The 14,141-nt window shown below is 37.4% G+C and overlaps 1 protein-coding gene across 1 annotated transcript in view; it reads right to left on the bottom strand.

Moving 5' to 3' along the window:
- Positions 1 to 255: 255 nt before the first annotated feature.
- LOC107699343 (arf-GAP with coiled-coil, ANK repeat and PH domain-containing protein 3-like) overlaps positions 256 to 14,141 on the bottom strand; it is a 93,971-nt gene continuing 80,085 nt past the window's right edge. Inside the window, exons 14-25 of the mRNA XM_016500574.1 lie at positions 12,193 to 12,401; positions 10,672 to 10,741; positions 10,058 to 10,152; positions 9,688 to 9,902; positions 8,634 to 8,729; positions 8,312 to 8,413; positions 8,008 to 8,228; positions 6,408 to 6,517; positions 5,160 to 5,270; positions 5,005 to 5,066; positions 2,264 to 2,313; positions 256 to 693 (exon numbers count right to left, since the gene is read on the bottom strand). Of these exons, the coding sequence (XP_016356060.1) occupies positions 625 to 693; positions 2,264 to 2,313; positions 5,005 to 5,066; positions 5,160 to 5,270; positions 6,408 to 6,517; positions 8,008 to 8,228; positions 8,312 to 8,413; positions 8,634 to 8,729; positions 9,688 to 9,902; positions 10,058 to 10,152; positions 10,672 to 10,741; positions 12,193 to 12,401 (1,410 nt within the window). The 3' untranslated portion in view covers positions 256 to 624. The remainder of the gene's footprint in view (positions 694 to 2,263; positions 2,314 to 5,004; positions 5,067 to 5,159; positions 5,271 to 6,407; positions 6,518 to 8,007; positions 8,229 to 8,311; positions 8,414 to 8,633; positions 8,730 to 9,687; positions 9,903 to 10,057; positions 10,153 to 10,671; positions 10,742 to 12,192; positions 12,402 to 14,141) is intronic.

The following is a 14,141-nucleotide window of genomic DNA, read 5'->3' on the forward strand; positions in this document are numbered from 1 at the left end:
TCAACTATTTCATCCATTCTTGTGTTTGTGCTCACTAGATGTCACTGTCATCATAGATATACAGATGCATCTCAATAAATTAGAATGTCATGAAAAAGTTAATTTATTTCAGTAATTCAACTCAAATTGTGAAACTCGTGTATTAAATAAATTCAACGCACACAGACTGAAGTAGTTTAAGTCTTTGGTTCTTTTAATTGTAATGAACTTTTCCACGACATTCTAATTTATTGAGATGCACCTGTATTACAGAATGGTTACATGCGAATTAGACTTTTTATTCACAGATAGTACAAATACCAAGAATTCGGAATAAATCTCTCTTTAATTATGGGAAGCAAATCCTGGGAATCAGAGCTGCTTAACTCCGCTCAATTCACACAAGGGATGTCAACCTTTAAAAACAACATAAAAGAACTATAAAAGCTTTAAATCCCATACAGAGCCATAGGAGATGACCAAATCTAAAAACAAATCAATCTATGTTGTTAAAACCCATCACTATCCCCAAGCTCGTCTTTAAATATTGTCATATATTATTCTTTAAGATGAGTAGAATCTTCATCGCAGTCCTTCATGTCCTGCTTGAGTCTCTGAAGGCGTCTGATTAAGTGGGACAGCTGGTTAGTGTTTTGGAGGCGTGTAAAGCCATGTGCGGAAACTCCAGAAAGATGACAGAGCACGAGGTGAAGCCTGCAAAACGAAACAAGTAAGCAGACTTCAAGTACCGGACTGAGAATAACAAAAGTTATTCATAGACACCAGCCGAGTCCCTGCTCTGGGACACCAGGAAGTCATTTATTATTATTGCATTAATAGAATATAATGTAATGTAGTGTAATATAATATCAAATGATATCCCAGTATTCTTCAAAACTTCCCCATAATAAAAAAAAAAAAAAAAATCAGCAGCTGGGTAGTTGACATGGGATGTAGAGAAGTGACAGTAGTTTTGCAATTTATCTAAAACTACTTTAACTTTTTTTTTTATAATAATTGAATTTTATGTCCTTATATTATGAGACTATATGGAATATTTATATTTTATGTAAAAATTATCACACATAACGTATTGAGAAAAAATATTTAAATATGGTGAAAACGTGAAAAGAAATAGTGACCAGTAACAGAATGTAAAATATACAACTTAACTTACACAATAATAACAACAACAAGTATTAATAATCATAAGTGTAATATGTGTAATATATAATACACAACCATTCAAAAGTTTGGGGTCAGTATTTTTTTAAAAAGAAATTAACATTTGTAATGATGCATTAAACGTATCAAAATTGTCCGTAAAGCTTTTACATTGTTACAAAAATCTGTTTTCTAATTTTATCAAATAAATCCTGTTTTTTTTTTTTTTACTTTCTGTTAAATCAAAGAATTTAGAGAAAAAAATAACATATTATGATTCTGAATTAAGGATCATGTGACACTGAAGACTGGAGTAATGATGCTGAAAATTCAGCTTTACCATCACAGAAATAAATTACATTTCAAAATATATTCCAAGAGAAAACAGTTTTTTAAAACTGTAATAATCACAGTTCACAATATTACAGTATTTTTGATAAATAAATGCAGATTTGGTGAGCGATTTCTTTCAAAATGTTTCTAAAATTCTAACTCACCCCAAATGTTTGATAGATGGTGTGTAAATATACTTAAAATGTCATTTGAAACTAACTTTCTGTTAAATCAAAGAATTTAGAGAAAAAAATAACATATTATGATTCTGAATTAAGGATCATGTGACACTGAAGACTGGAGTAATGATGCTGAAAATTCAGCTTTACCATCACAGAAATAAATTACATTTCAAAATATATTCCAAGAGAAAACAGTTTTTTAAAACTGTAATAATCACAGTTCACAATATTACAGTATTTTTGATAAATAAATGCAGATTTGGTGAGCGATTTCTTTCAAAATGTTTCTAAAATTCTAACTCACCCCAAATGTTTGATAGATGGTGTGTAAATATACTTAAAATGTCATTTGAAACTAAAATGGTTGAATAAAGAAAAAAAGATAAGAAATTTGTCAACTACCCAATGTGATTGTGATTTAGGGAAGAGAAAAAGAGAGACCTTATGGAAGAGCAGCATTTTCAAGCTGTATTTATGACTTTCTTGAGTCAATCACACAAGTATACGCACAGAAGCCTTTTAAATGAGACAAGAGAGCCGTAAAGTAACCACCACTGCAAGTGAAAGACCCAAACCCATAGTGAACAGTCTGTAACATCACTCACTCGGGAACTCTTGTGCTTTACCCTCAATGGACTCGCAGGTATACTGGGTTCTAAAAGAGGAATAATACCTAGTAAGACAATGTTACCATCACACTATAAATGACAATAAAAACACAGAAATCAACTGCATTAATGGTGAAAAACCCCACCCCCACAATTCACTGTCTGCAAAAGCCTTCGTAATTCCTTAAACAAACACCGCTGTTGGTCAGGAATCGCAGACTGATGCAGAGCGTGTCGTAAGAGAGAAAGAGCAGAGCAGAAATATGAGCTCAAGACTTTGTCTGTTTTATTGTTTGTCAGTGTTTCAAAAGACAAGCTTCTTTTTATAGATTTCTGTCGTACAAACAATACAAGAATGTCTCCAAACACAGAATGTCATCTAACAGTGTGAAAACAGATTGTACCGAATGTTGCAAGAGAAAACGAGTTAAAGGTCTGAACGCAAGAACCACAGCGAGAGAGCAAGCAGTCGAGAACAGTTCAAAGGTCAAAGCATATTCACAGCACAGTAGTTAAGAAGCATTTTTCAGTTCAACTTTGTTTAAAACACATCCAGACACAACGACTGAACTGGTCCCTTGATGGCAAGTATCTATTCTATACACTGTCTGTTTTCAGATATTAAAAATGAAATTTCAGCTCACCGAATGTTTCTGAAAATATACAATTAAGCACATTTTTATTGAGATGAACGTTTGCACTGAAAAGATATTCTACCTGTTTAAAGGTGAAGTGTATAATTTTGTTTTCAGTATTTGAATATTTTTCACTGTCAGCTTAATTTGAAGAAACTAAGTAAGCCATTTGTAAATTGAATCCCCCGAAAAGCGTAAACACACTATCAGTCTATCAAACCAATGCTGTTTGAGCATCCGACCAGCCTGACATAGTAACAGTGGCTCAACCAATGGCATGAGTTTGGGGGCGGGTCTATTTGTTTGTTGACCAATTGCAGACTGGGAGAGTGTTTGGTTTGTATCTGCCAATATTATTGTTAGTATTTTTACGTTTCACCTTTACTTGCAAAAATCGCATCGAGTGTCGCATAGAATCCTATCCCCCTTACTCCACAAAGTTATTCCTTTAGCTGAGATAACTTGTTATGGGTACTTTATTCATTGCCTTGTTAGAAGTCCCTTACTGTCGTAATCATTAAAAGGTTAATTAATACCTTTTAATTTGTATATTTTATTATTGAAGCTAAAAAAAACTGTCATATTAATTCCCTTTCTCTGTTTTCGGTTATTTCTATTTAGCAAGCCAACAGCTTAGCCTATTAGCTTAGCATAGAGCTAACTGCTGCATCTGAAATCAAACCGGTACTACATTTGGTTTGAAATCTGCTTCACGTAAAAAAAAAAAAATGCGTGTGTGTAGTATGAATGAAATTTGGACGTACTACATCGGCCATGTGACCTACGACGTCAGTTGTAGGTCATCCTCTCCCATGGCCTCATGGGATAGTAAAGTATCCATCAGATGCACACTTCAGAATCTTACTGTTACAGGACGTCATCTGGGTACTGTTTTAGGAATACTATGAATTTGGACATACTACTCGGCTCACATACTATAAAGTATGGAAGTAGGCATATTCGGATGCATATTTTTTTTTATCAGGGATTAGAAAGGGAGACAGGATTCTGATGGATTACTCTTCGAACTGGGATCATCTGAACCAAACATGGGCAAAAAATGTACAACACTGAGCATATGTCTTCTGCGGTCATGCATTTTTACATAATGACAGAATCAGGTGGTTAAAATAAGGAACCATGCTTGCTAATGCAGACGGGCACTTTGCCTTGGTGTGCGAGCGATTAAACGCATGCAAATGCTGACTTCTACAGACAGACTGCTCTAGACAAGCATTTCTTATTTAAGATCACATGACAGTCATTTGGGAGCTTGGCAATACAAGTACAAATATATAAAACAGACGGTTGCTATAAGTTCTATAAATCATTTCGAATAGCTGACATCTCTTTAAAACTTTAAAGGGGTCAAAACACCCGTTTTATTAGCATATGAGGGGAGTCCGATGTGTTTTTGAAATGTAAAAGACAAAAAAAGTCTAGTTAGCTAAACATAAAGGCCTTGTTTTCTTTACTAAACGAGAAAATGTACATGGATACAGATTTCCGTATTCCAGTTATCATTGCACTAATCCTCAGGACGGAACATAAATAAAAAGCACAACAAACAACATTTACATGACGCAAAATAACATAAAAAGAAAAGAACTCAGTCGTAAAAAAAAAATACTGTCGGTAGGAAAAGTGTGCACAGTCATATTTTGCACATAATGACTCAATAAACACTCGGAAATGCTGTTTTGAATTGCTAATGAATTCAAATTCGTTTAAACAAATTAGATTAGGTCATTAACTAATCGCATTTAACGTCATGTTTGAATGATACACAATTCAAAACAGCGACGTTCTAGCCACCGCATACCGTAAATAGCCATTCCATTTCAATATTTTGTATTAACCACATACATACATACGAACACAACGTGTAAACTAATTGGTCAGGTGGGGAGGAGGTTGAAGATAGCACTCGATCCTTGCTAAAGCCTGTATTCCTGTTAAGGACTACAAACTTAGTAGGTAGTTCCCCTCACAGTCTGTCAGTGCTCGAGAGCGCCCCCTAGCATTCGTCAATCGAGAGGCAGATAAACTCCTGAATACACTTTCTATACTGCTGCTCTGTGGGACTGCTGCTGGGGTATTGACCTGGCTGTCCGAAGGGCCCGTCCGCTTCGCGCATCTCCTCGTTCATCCGGGCTAACCGCAATCTGACCGAGAGAGAGAGAGAACAAAAACATTGGCTTTCATGTGCAGTGGCACTCTGGGGGAATCTACAAAAGGAAGTGAAGTTCTTGACTCACAGTGTGACGATGTCCGCGTTGGCTGCCTGAACAGCAATGCTAAGAGGGTCCTGCCCGTCCTTGTCGACCTCCACCTGAGAGGCTCCTCGCTTCAGGAACAAACACACCTGTCTGTGGACACATGCATACAGTACACAAAGGGTTAAATGATAAGTTATTCTGAGGTAGATCGGCATATTACTACGGTTTGGACAAATTGCCTCACAGACAATCAGTGTTGGGGAGTAACTAGATACATGTAACGGAATTACGTAATTTAATTACAAAATAAATGTAACTGTAATCTGTAAAATGTGTAATTAAATTACAGTTGCTTATGAAAATGCTAACGATTACAAAAGGGGTTACATCTGAATATTCACACACATACAGATTTGATGCCATCTTTGCAATGCAGAGGAAACACAGGAGCTGCATCTGAAGTGGCATTTAGATGTGTTTACACACTGTTTAATGCAGGACATGAATGCATTTAACCTGCAGTTACAAATGCATAAATAATGTTTTGATATATTAAACATTAAAACGTTGAATACTGATATTTGAAATTTAAATAATAAAAATATACTTTAAATGTGAAATTAAAACCGCCAGTAGGTGGCAGCAAGTGACTGTTAATAAGTGAGTCATTGCGATCGAACCAAATCATTCAAACGGTTGATTCATTCAGGAACGAAACGCCGTCATGTTGCTCAGAGACGCAAAACAGTGTTGTGCCTGTGTTTGGAATTCTTTTTGTTGGCTAAATAGAACAAAACAGGCAATATGGTGTCTAAAACGTCTCTTAATTAAGTTCTTGTTTATTGAACTGCTCTTCGTGTGAAATTGATTAACTATACGAAGTGGTATATATACATATATACATTGAGATCATTCTCAATGTATTTTAATAGACTGAATCATGCAGTGAAAGAATGCACTGTAAATGCGCTTCACGTAATGTATGTGTGCACTCTGTAGGTGTGCTTTGAATTGTATTTTTGCAAAATACTCGATAATGTCAAATCGCACATTGTTAAAACAACAATTATGATATGATCACAGATGATATATATCGCACACTCATAATCAATATTCTAGCAAACCTCCCACAAACCCCTTGCACTGTGGCAGTGACTTTTACTCCCTACTGTTCGGAACAGCCTTGGCAATGAGAACATGAATTTTAGAACTGAACTGTCTAGGTAGGCAGATCACTAGGTTTCAGAACGGAACTTTTGCGTGATGTTTGTGTGAGTAATTTCTTACCCCGTGTGACCAAGACACGTGGCATGGTGCAGAGGTGCCCGTCCTCGTATGTCCCTCTGATTGACATCTGCTCCGTTCTGCAGCAGGAACTCACAGGCTATCAGAGAGCCCTATGAGAGAGAGCGAGAGAGATCTCAAACATTAGTAAAGTAAACACCGTTAATTGACCCTACTAGCTGTACATGAAGTATACACTGTAAAAAAAATATTTTTCAAAGTTGGGCATTAAAACAAAGATTATAAAATGGATAGTTCTGGTCCTTGATTCTGATTGGTTGAGCCATGTTCAAAGCTGTTATAAATGATTATAAAACGGATAGTTCCGGTCCTTGATTCTGATTGGTTGAGCCAAAGTTCAAAGCTGTTGTAAATTACTCTACAAACACACACCTTTGTTTACATTTGTGTGTTGCTCGGCAACCACTTGGTTGGAACCACAACAGTTTCTGAGGAACTACATTGTTACACACACTAACAACGCCCCTTAGCGGTTATAAATTCACCGTAAACCACGGCTTCTTGGGGCTTATTGCTTTACACCTTTGTTTACGCTTGTGTGTTGCTTGGCAACCAATTTGTTGCAACCACAACCGTTTTTGAGGAACTACATTGTTTGGCGGAAGAATAATGTTTTCATTAATATCATTACACTTTATTTGCTTTGTTTCATTTTGTGAAACCTTGCTATGTATATGGAATAACTGTTTTATAAAAGCAATAAGCCCCGTGAAGCCGTGGTTTACAGTGAATTTATAACAGCTAAGGCCCCGATCACACCGAACACGTTTTTTAGGTCTGAAAACGTGAGGCGCACCGCACCGCACTGCCTTTTTTTGGTGACTTTTAAAAAAGAGCAGTGCGCTGCGTTTTTTTATGTTGCTAGGCAACCACCAAATCAGCTGTCCTGTCAGTCTAATGAAAGGATTATAACGCGAGCGCTCTAAAATCTTTGGGTTTTGCTGTTAAGTAAACTGTCATATTAACAGAAATCCTAAAAAATACTGCTCCGGGTAACCAGCGACAGACACCAAAAGTTTCTCCTCCATCATAGCAGTCTCCGGACTTTCTAAGCAACGGTAAACTTTCGTCATCACAACAGATGGCCCGCCTCTCCGTTCATTCGATTGGACAATGGAAAAAACGCGAATGACGTAGGGCGCTTTTTCTGCTCAGAGTTGCTTTTTTTTTTCAACTTCAGGCGCTCAGAGCACTCCTGCAAAAACGTGAGGTGCAGCAGGCGGCGAAAACGCTAGGCACATAGGGCGCATAAACAGCGCGCAGAACGCTCACTGCCAACCGAAAACAATTAAAAAAAGGCACCTCTCACTGCAAAAAACGTGTTCTGTGTGATCTGGGCCTAAGGGGGTTTTAGGCACTCTGCTTCGCGTCGTGCCTAACAACGCCCCTTAGCTGTTATAAATTCACTGTTAACCACAGCTTCTTTGGGCTAATTGCTTGAAGTACGTTTTACAAGAAAATAAATTTTTAGTCTTTCTACTTCATACTTGCCATTTATTTGGAAATATTTGTGAAATTTTAGCAATTTATGAGTGAAAATGGCTTCACAGTAAATCCTACACCAGGTTTTATTCAGTCTCACCCCTGCGACAGCTTGTATTAATGGACTCTTGCTTTCGTCCTCCTCGCTGACAGAGTTGATATCTGCACCGTGTGCGAGCGCCTCTGCCATGACCGGTAGGTTCCTGGCCCGTGACGCCTTATGAAGCAGCGCATTCGGGTCAAGCTCCCTGCCGTCCTCTGGATCCGACGCTTCCTGCTCGATATCAACCTCCCCGCTGGACTCATCCGAGTCCTCACACTCTGCAATAAAACAAAGACATGGGAGATGATGAAGGGGATAAACACACAACAGAGACATATACCAAAGTAGGACGTCTTCTCACCTTCCTTAGTGACGCTGTCCACCACTGAGCCAAAAACGAGTATGTCTGTGCTCCCGTCAGTACTGCCGCCAAGCCCGCTATCACTGCTGAGACCTGCGGGGCCAATGGGTGCCAAGCGAGGGACACGTTACTCACACTGTGACCTTCTCAATCATTCAGTCCTTGACTCCTCACACAATACATACAAAAATGTGTCTGCAACAGGCAATTGTGCAGACCAATGTTTCTGTAGCCACTCTCAAAATTAAATCTGCAGGAGATATTTGGGATGGACTTGGTGGTCTCGTGGTTTTTAGAAGGTAAAGTTTTATTAGGAACTTACTGCGAGGCCCTGAGCCGGTGTCGAAGTATGAGAAGAGCGAATCAAGCTCGTCGGGACAAAACAAGGATTCTCTCCGAAACTTTGCGGCTGCTGCAGCTGAGGATAAAAAATAGAGATCATCATGTCAACTTCTCACTTTGTCTAACACTCATAATGCATTCAAAATCTGTATTTTGACATTTTGTGTCTGTTAAAATCGTTACTTTATAAAACAGCCATAATTTAATATTTTTCAACTAAAATATTATTGTATCTGATCATTAATAAGTGAATGAGAAAAAAATTGAATGTTATTATTTTTTTAAATTTTAATTTAAATGTTACTATGTTATTACCATGTTATTACAGCATTCACTTTTTTATGACTTAAAATTGAGAAATTCTTTGAAATTTCAAAAAGCTATGATGCAATATATATTTGTTTCAATTTCAAATATATCATTGCATGAAATTTAAGACCGAATAATCTGAGAATTTTCAGTATCAAGTCCACTGGAATGAATGGCATTTCCTTTGAAATTATCATTTGAAATATAATTCGAAAATATAATTATAATTCAAAAACAGTCTAAATTTATGAAGCTTACATATTCATGATAAAACAACTTCAAAACAACATAAATATTACTCTGAGAAGTTTTCAAACAAAATCAATTAATTTTACTTGCATAAACTTTCACTGTCAGATCACAAAAGTGATCCATTTTTCATGCTGCAATGAATTATCAATAGCCATACTTAACAAAATTCAGTCCCAAATATGTGTGAGATATGGGGAAAGGCTAAATACATTTTACAAAAAGTATTTTTGACACCTAATGGACTGCATATATACCAGGTCCAAAATTGTTATATCTTGCAAAAAAAGTAACAGTAAAAAAAAAATCTAATAATAAAAATAAATGATGCGTATTTTGAGCTTGTTAATGAATTTGAAAAGTAATTTTTCATTGAAAAAAAAAATAAAAAAATCTTTCTTCCAGGTCTAAACGGACCCAAATGAGGGCTAACTAAACAGTAAAAGAAATGCGTTCAGAAATGACCAAGCAAGTACCAGCGGAGAGATTGGCTGGCGACATGATCCCGGCGTTGTGCCTGTATTTCCGGCGGGTTTTAGGGGCTCTGATGGAGCTGTTGTGTCTCCTGCACTTCTTCACGCTCCAGTGGTGTGATTTTCTGCTCCCCTCCACCAGAGCCTCGGAGCCACACATCTTCTTCAGAAACTTCCTCTCCACATATTTCGCTTTGATCCACGCTTCTTTCTCCTGCCTAAATAAAACATCAGAAGCACAAACGGGAGCTTCTATCAATGAAACATTGGCCATATGAAAATATAATGACATCAAAAAGAAAACAATATCATCTTAGTAATAGATTCTAGCTACTGATATAACGCAATGGCAGAGAGTTGGCCGCACACTGACCTTGAGCTGCTGGGACCAGGTTTCTTAAGTCTCTGCTCCTCACACGCACCTTCATAAATCTGGTTGATTACAGTGTTGCCAATCTCACACATTAACTGCAAAGAAAACAGTCATTGAAAAAGCGTTATTTGATCAATAACACTAAACAATATTATTACGTAACCAATTTTAAAAGCAATGTAATAGCAATTCAAATATGCCTGAATAAATTAATTGGATCTGTACTTAGATTTGGATGAATAATTGTTATAACAGTTTATTAAAATATTGCAATATAATATTGTATTTAATAATAGTAATAATAACATGATTATTATTTGCATGAAGTATATGAAGTGTGCTTTCATAGAATTATCTCAAAATTCTCATTACGATTATGTGTCCTGAGTTCATTCTAATTATTATTACAGTAAAACTATTAGCTAGTTAAAATTTCACATTAGCGTAAGGAGAATTCAGGGGGAAAATTTGCTTAATATCTTATTTATGAATGCAATGTCACATTGCAGACAATCTTTTCTTCGATTTCTTCTTATTTTGGGGACAAATAGGATATTAACATAATCGTGACAGGTTTGTGAGACTCACCCATTTAGTTCTCACTGGGATCTTACCTTCATAAGCTCTGGCTCCCATGTGTCGAGTGTTAAAGAGCGAACTTTAGAGCAGTGGACGCCCAAACTCCTGCAGAGATAGAATACAGATCAGAAAATGAACCATATCTTCAAGCGTGTCCAAGATGGCATTGTTCTGATTTAGGCACACTTCCGTTATATTTTCTCATTGCAAAATAACTGTTTCACTCAAACTACCAAAATCTAGCAATGGCAGGACACTTTAGGATCAGCCTCCTTTAGAAACCTGTCAGAATCACAGAATCCCCATCTGCTGAGCACATCAAATCTAATGCCTCTTTGTATTGTGAGGCTTCTGTCTAACGTTCAGTCACAGACGCCCATCTCTGAGGAGGCAGGAGAGATTTAATCTGATTAGCAGGCTGGCGCCAGTAATCTGCAGAGGAACTGATGGAGCAGAAAAGGTGCTTCACCCTGAGGGTGTGACGTGGTGTTTACATGAGCGTCATATGGATGAGGGCCTGCTTTCATTTAAAGCCATTCTGCTGTTGGGTTCAATCTGTCATGAGTGATGCAGTTGGGATAAATGTTCTGACGCAGGTGCTTTAAGGCCTGTTTATATCTTCAGTCAAATCAGTATGGAAGCAGATGGCTTCTCAGATGTTTAGAGAGTCTTTAAGTCAGCTGTACGACGTTTGGAGCATGTACAAGTCAAATAACAATGGCTTGTTTTGTACTGCTTTGTAGTATCAAACTTTTTCCTATGACCTATGATGCTTTGCCCCAATTATGGGAGTAACTTCCCGTTACATGTAAACAATAAGCAATGAATGCAATAAAAAGCATTTTCAAAAAGTACGATGAAGTGACGTTATTCCACTCACCCTTCAACCATTGAACATTAAAACAAAATTAAAAAGTGTAAAAGCATTAACAAATTATTACAACAGACCATGAATAACCCTAAAGCTTGATTATTTCCACAGCAATATTACAGACACGGTAATTATCACTATCTTACGTAACATATTGCCTCAATGTTCATTAACTGGAACATTGAGTGATACATTTTTTGTCATTTTGACAGTAATAAATATTGTATTTACTATATTAAGTAAAAAAAGGAGAGACAACTACATTTTAAATCATCCGTGTGAAAACAAAACTGGAAAGAGACGTGATGATTTGGGGATAAAGAAAGATTCTTAGTGTATTCATGGGATATATTGTAAATTAAATCGGGAGAGCAGACCACAAACGCAGCATATGTTGTCATTTTTCATATTGTTACAGCGGAACACAAATAATGAGGAGGAAAATAATTAAAATTAATTAAAATACCAAGGATTACACATTCACCTGGTGTCTAAAAATATAACAAAGGCAAATTTACAGCTCATTCAGTCAAACTGATGGATCAGTATTATTTACAGTGAAAACTTGTGATTTGAAATGATTTGTTTCAGTCGATTTGAATGGAAATGCCTCCCATCATTTAAAATGCAGTAGGCCCATGGTGGATAACTTAAATCCTAACTAGAACAAACAGCAGACTCTCACCTGTGAATGCCAGAGCACTCGATGCAGAGCAGAATGCCGAGGTTGATGCTGGCCCAGCGAGGGTCGGCCTGGCCACAGTCGCAGCAGATCTCGTTTCCTGGCAGAGACTGGACCCGCTGTAGGATACTCTCTCCCTTAACAATACGCTCCCGCGGCTCACTGGCAGAGTCGATACTGCTTGTGGAGGGAGACGCTGTCCTGTCCAAACGCTGTAGAATCAAGAGTTTGTGCTCTTAACTTTCTCAACATTCAAACTATGTCAAATGCAATTTATGTAATTGGCCCAATGGTATGACACCCATTTTCGTGCCCAGATCTATTAGTTAATTTAACAACATTAAAAATGCCATTCATACATAAAATGACATGAATGCACCTCTTTTACGATCACAATTTATTAAGTGTTTGAATTACTATTCATATTCCATATGGCCAGCGGTTTAGACATTAATGGCTGTGTGTTGAGTTATTTTGAGGGGACAGCAAATTTACACTCTTATACAAGCTGTACACTCACTAAGGTTTTTGCCCCCTTCCTGTTCTTTTATTTATTTTTTGCATATTTGTCACACTTAAAAGATTCCGATCATCAAAAATTTTTAATATTACACAAGGATAATGCAAGTAAATACAAAATGCAGTTTTTAAATGATGATTTCATTTATTAAGGGAAAAAAGCTGCCCAAACCTACCTGGCCCTATGTGAAAAATTAATTGGCCGCTCCTGTTAAATCATGAAATAACTGTGATTAACCACATTATTTTAGAAAGCTGAGTTAAATTTCACTAGCCACACAAGATAAATATCCATATTTCAAACGTAATAAACACTTTTTTCTCACTTCCGCTGACTGTCGGCGGATGACGTAGGACGTCGGTGTTGCGTGATTAGTGACGAACGCGGTGAGAGTACAAAACAAAACGCAGGTCACGAATTAGAAGCACAAAACGAGGATTTGTAAATAAAAATGTTGGAGGATTTCGATATAAGCCAAGAGGAGGCTGGTTTTCCTTTGCTAAAGTAAGGAAACTTTGCTTCCTTTGCTCCTGCATTTCTCAGAGGCATCAGCCTGAACGTCTTCCGTGTACCACAGTCAGCGGAAGTGAGAGAAAAGTGTTTATTACGTTTCAAATATGGATATTTATCTTACAAAAATGCATGGATTCGCTACGGGAGGCCTTTATTCCCCACCCCGGAGCCGCGTGAGGGACGTTTTATTATGGATGCGCGCACTTTATTTCACGTCTTCTGAACTGTTGACAACCAACACCCGCTTACCCTCATTGAAAGGCTTGGAGGGGCCAGGACAACTTTTAATATAACTCCGATTGGATTCGTCTGAAAGAAGAAAGTCACATACACCTAGGATGCTTTGAGGGTGAGTAAAACACAAGCTAATTTTCATTTTTGGGTGAACTAACCTTTTAAGACCAAACTTGGTTTGTGTTATGACAACCAGGACCTTAAAACACAGGCTAATTTTTACCTGTTGAATCAAGAAATCACTTAAATAGAACCAGTCTGACAAAGAGAAGCATGCTTAAAGAGCAACACATCATGCCGCGATCTAAAGAAATTCAAGACCAGATGAGAAACAAAATAGTTGACATGTATCTGGAAAGGGTTATAAAGCCATTTCTAAGGCTTTGGGACTCAAGCGAACCACGGTCAGAGCCATTATCCTCAAATGGAGAAAACTTGGAACAACCTGGACGACTTGCCATAATTGATGGAAAATCCTGAAGGAGAATGTCCAGCCGTCAATTTGTGACCTCAAGCTCAAGCGCACTTGGGTTATGCAACAGGACAATGATCCCAAACACACCAGCAAGTCCACCTCGGAATGGCTCAAGAAAAACAAAATTAAGGTTTTGGAGTGGCCAAGTCAAAGTCCGGACTTAAATCCAATTGAGATGCTGTGGCATGACCTTAAACAGTCCATTCATGC

The sequence above is a fragment of the Sinocyclocheilus anshuiensis genome, unplaced genomic scaffold, assembly GCF_001515605.1.
Source record: "Sinocyclocheilus anshuiensis isolate Anshui unplaced genomic scaffold, SAMN03320099.WGS_v1.1 scaffold42, whole genome shotgun sequence".
Lineage (NCBI taxonomy): Eukaryota > Metazoa > Chordata > Actinopteri > Cypriniformes > Cyprinidae > Sinocyclocheilus > Sinocyclocheilus anshuiensis.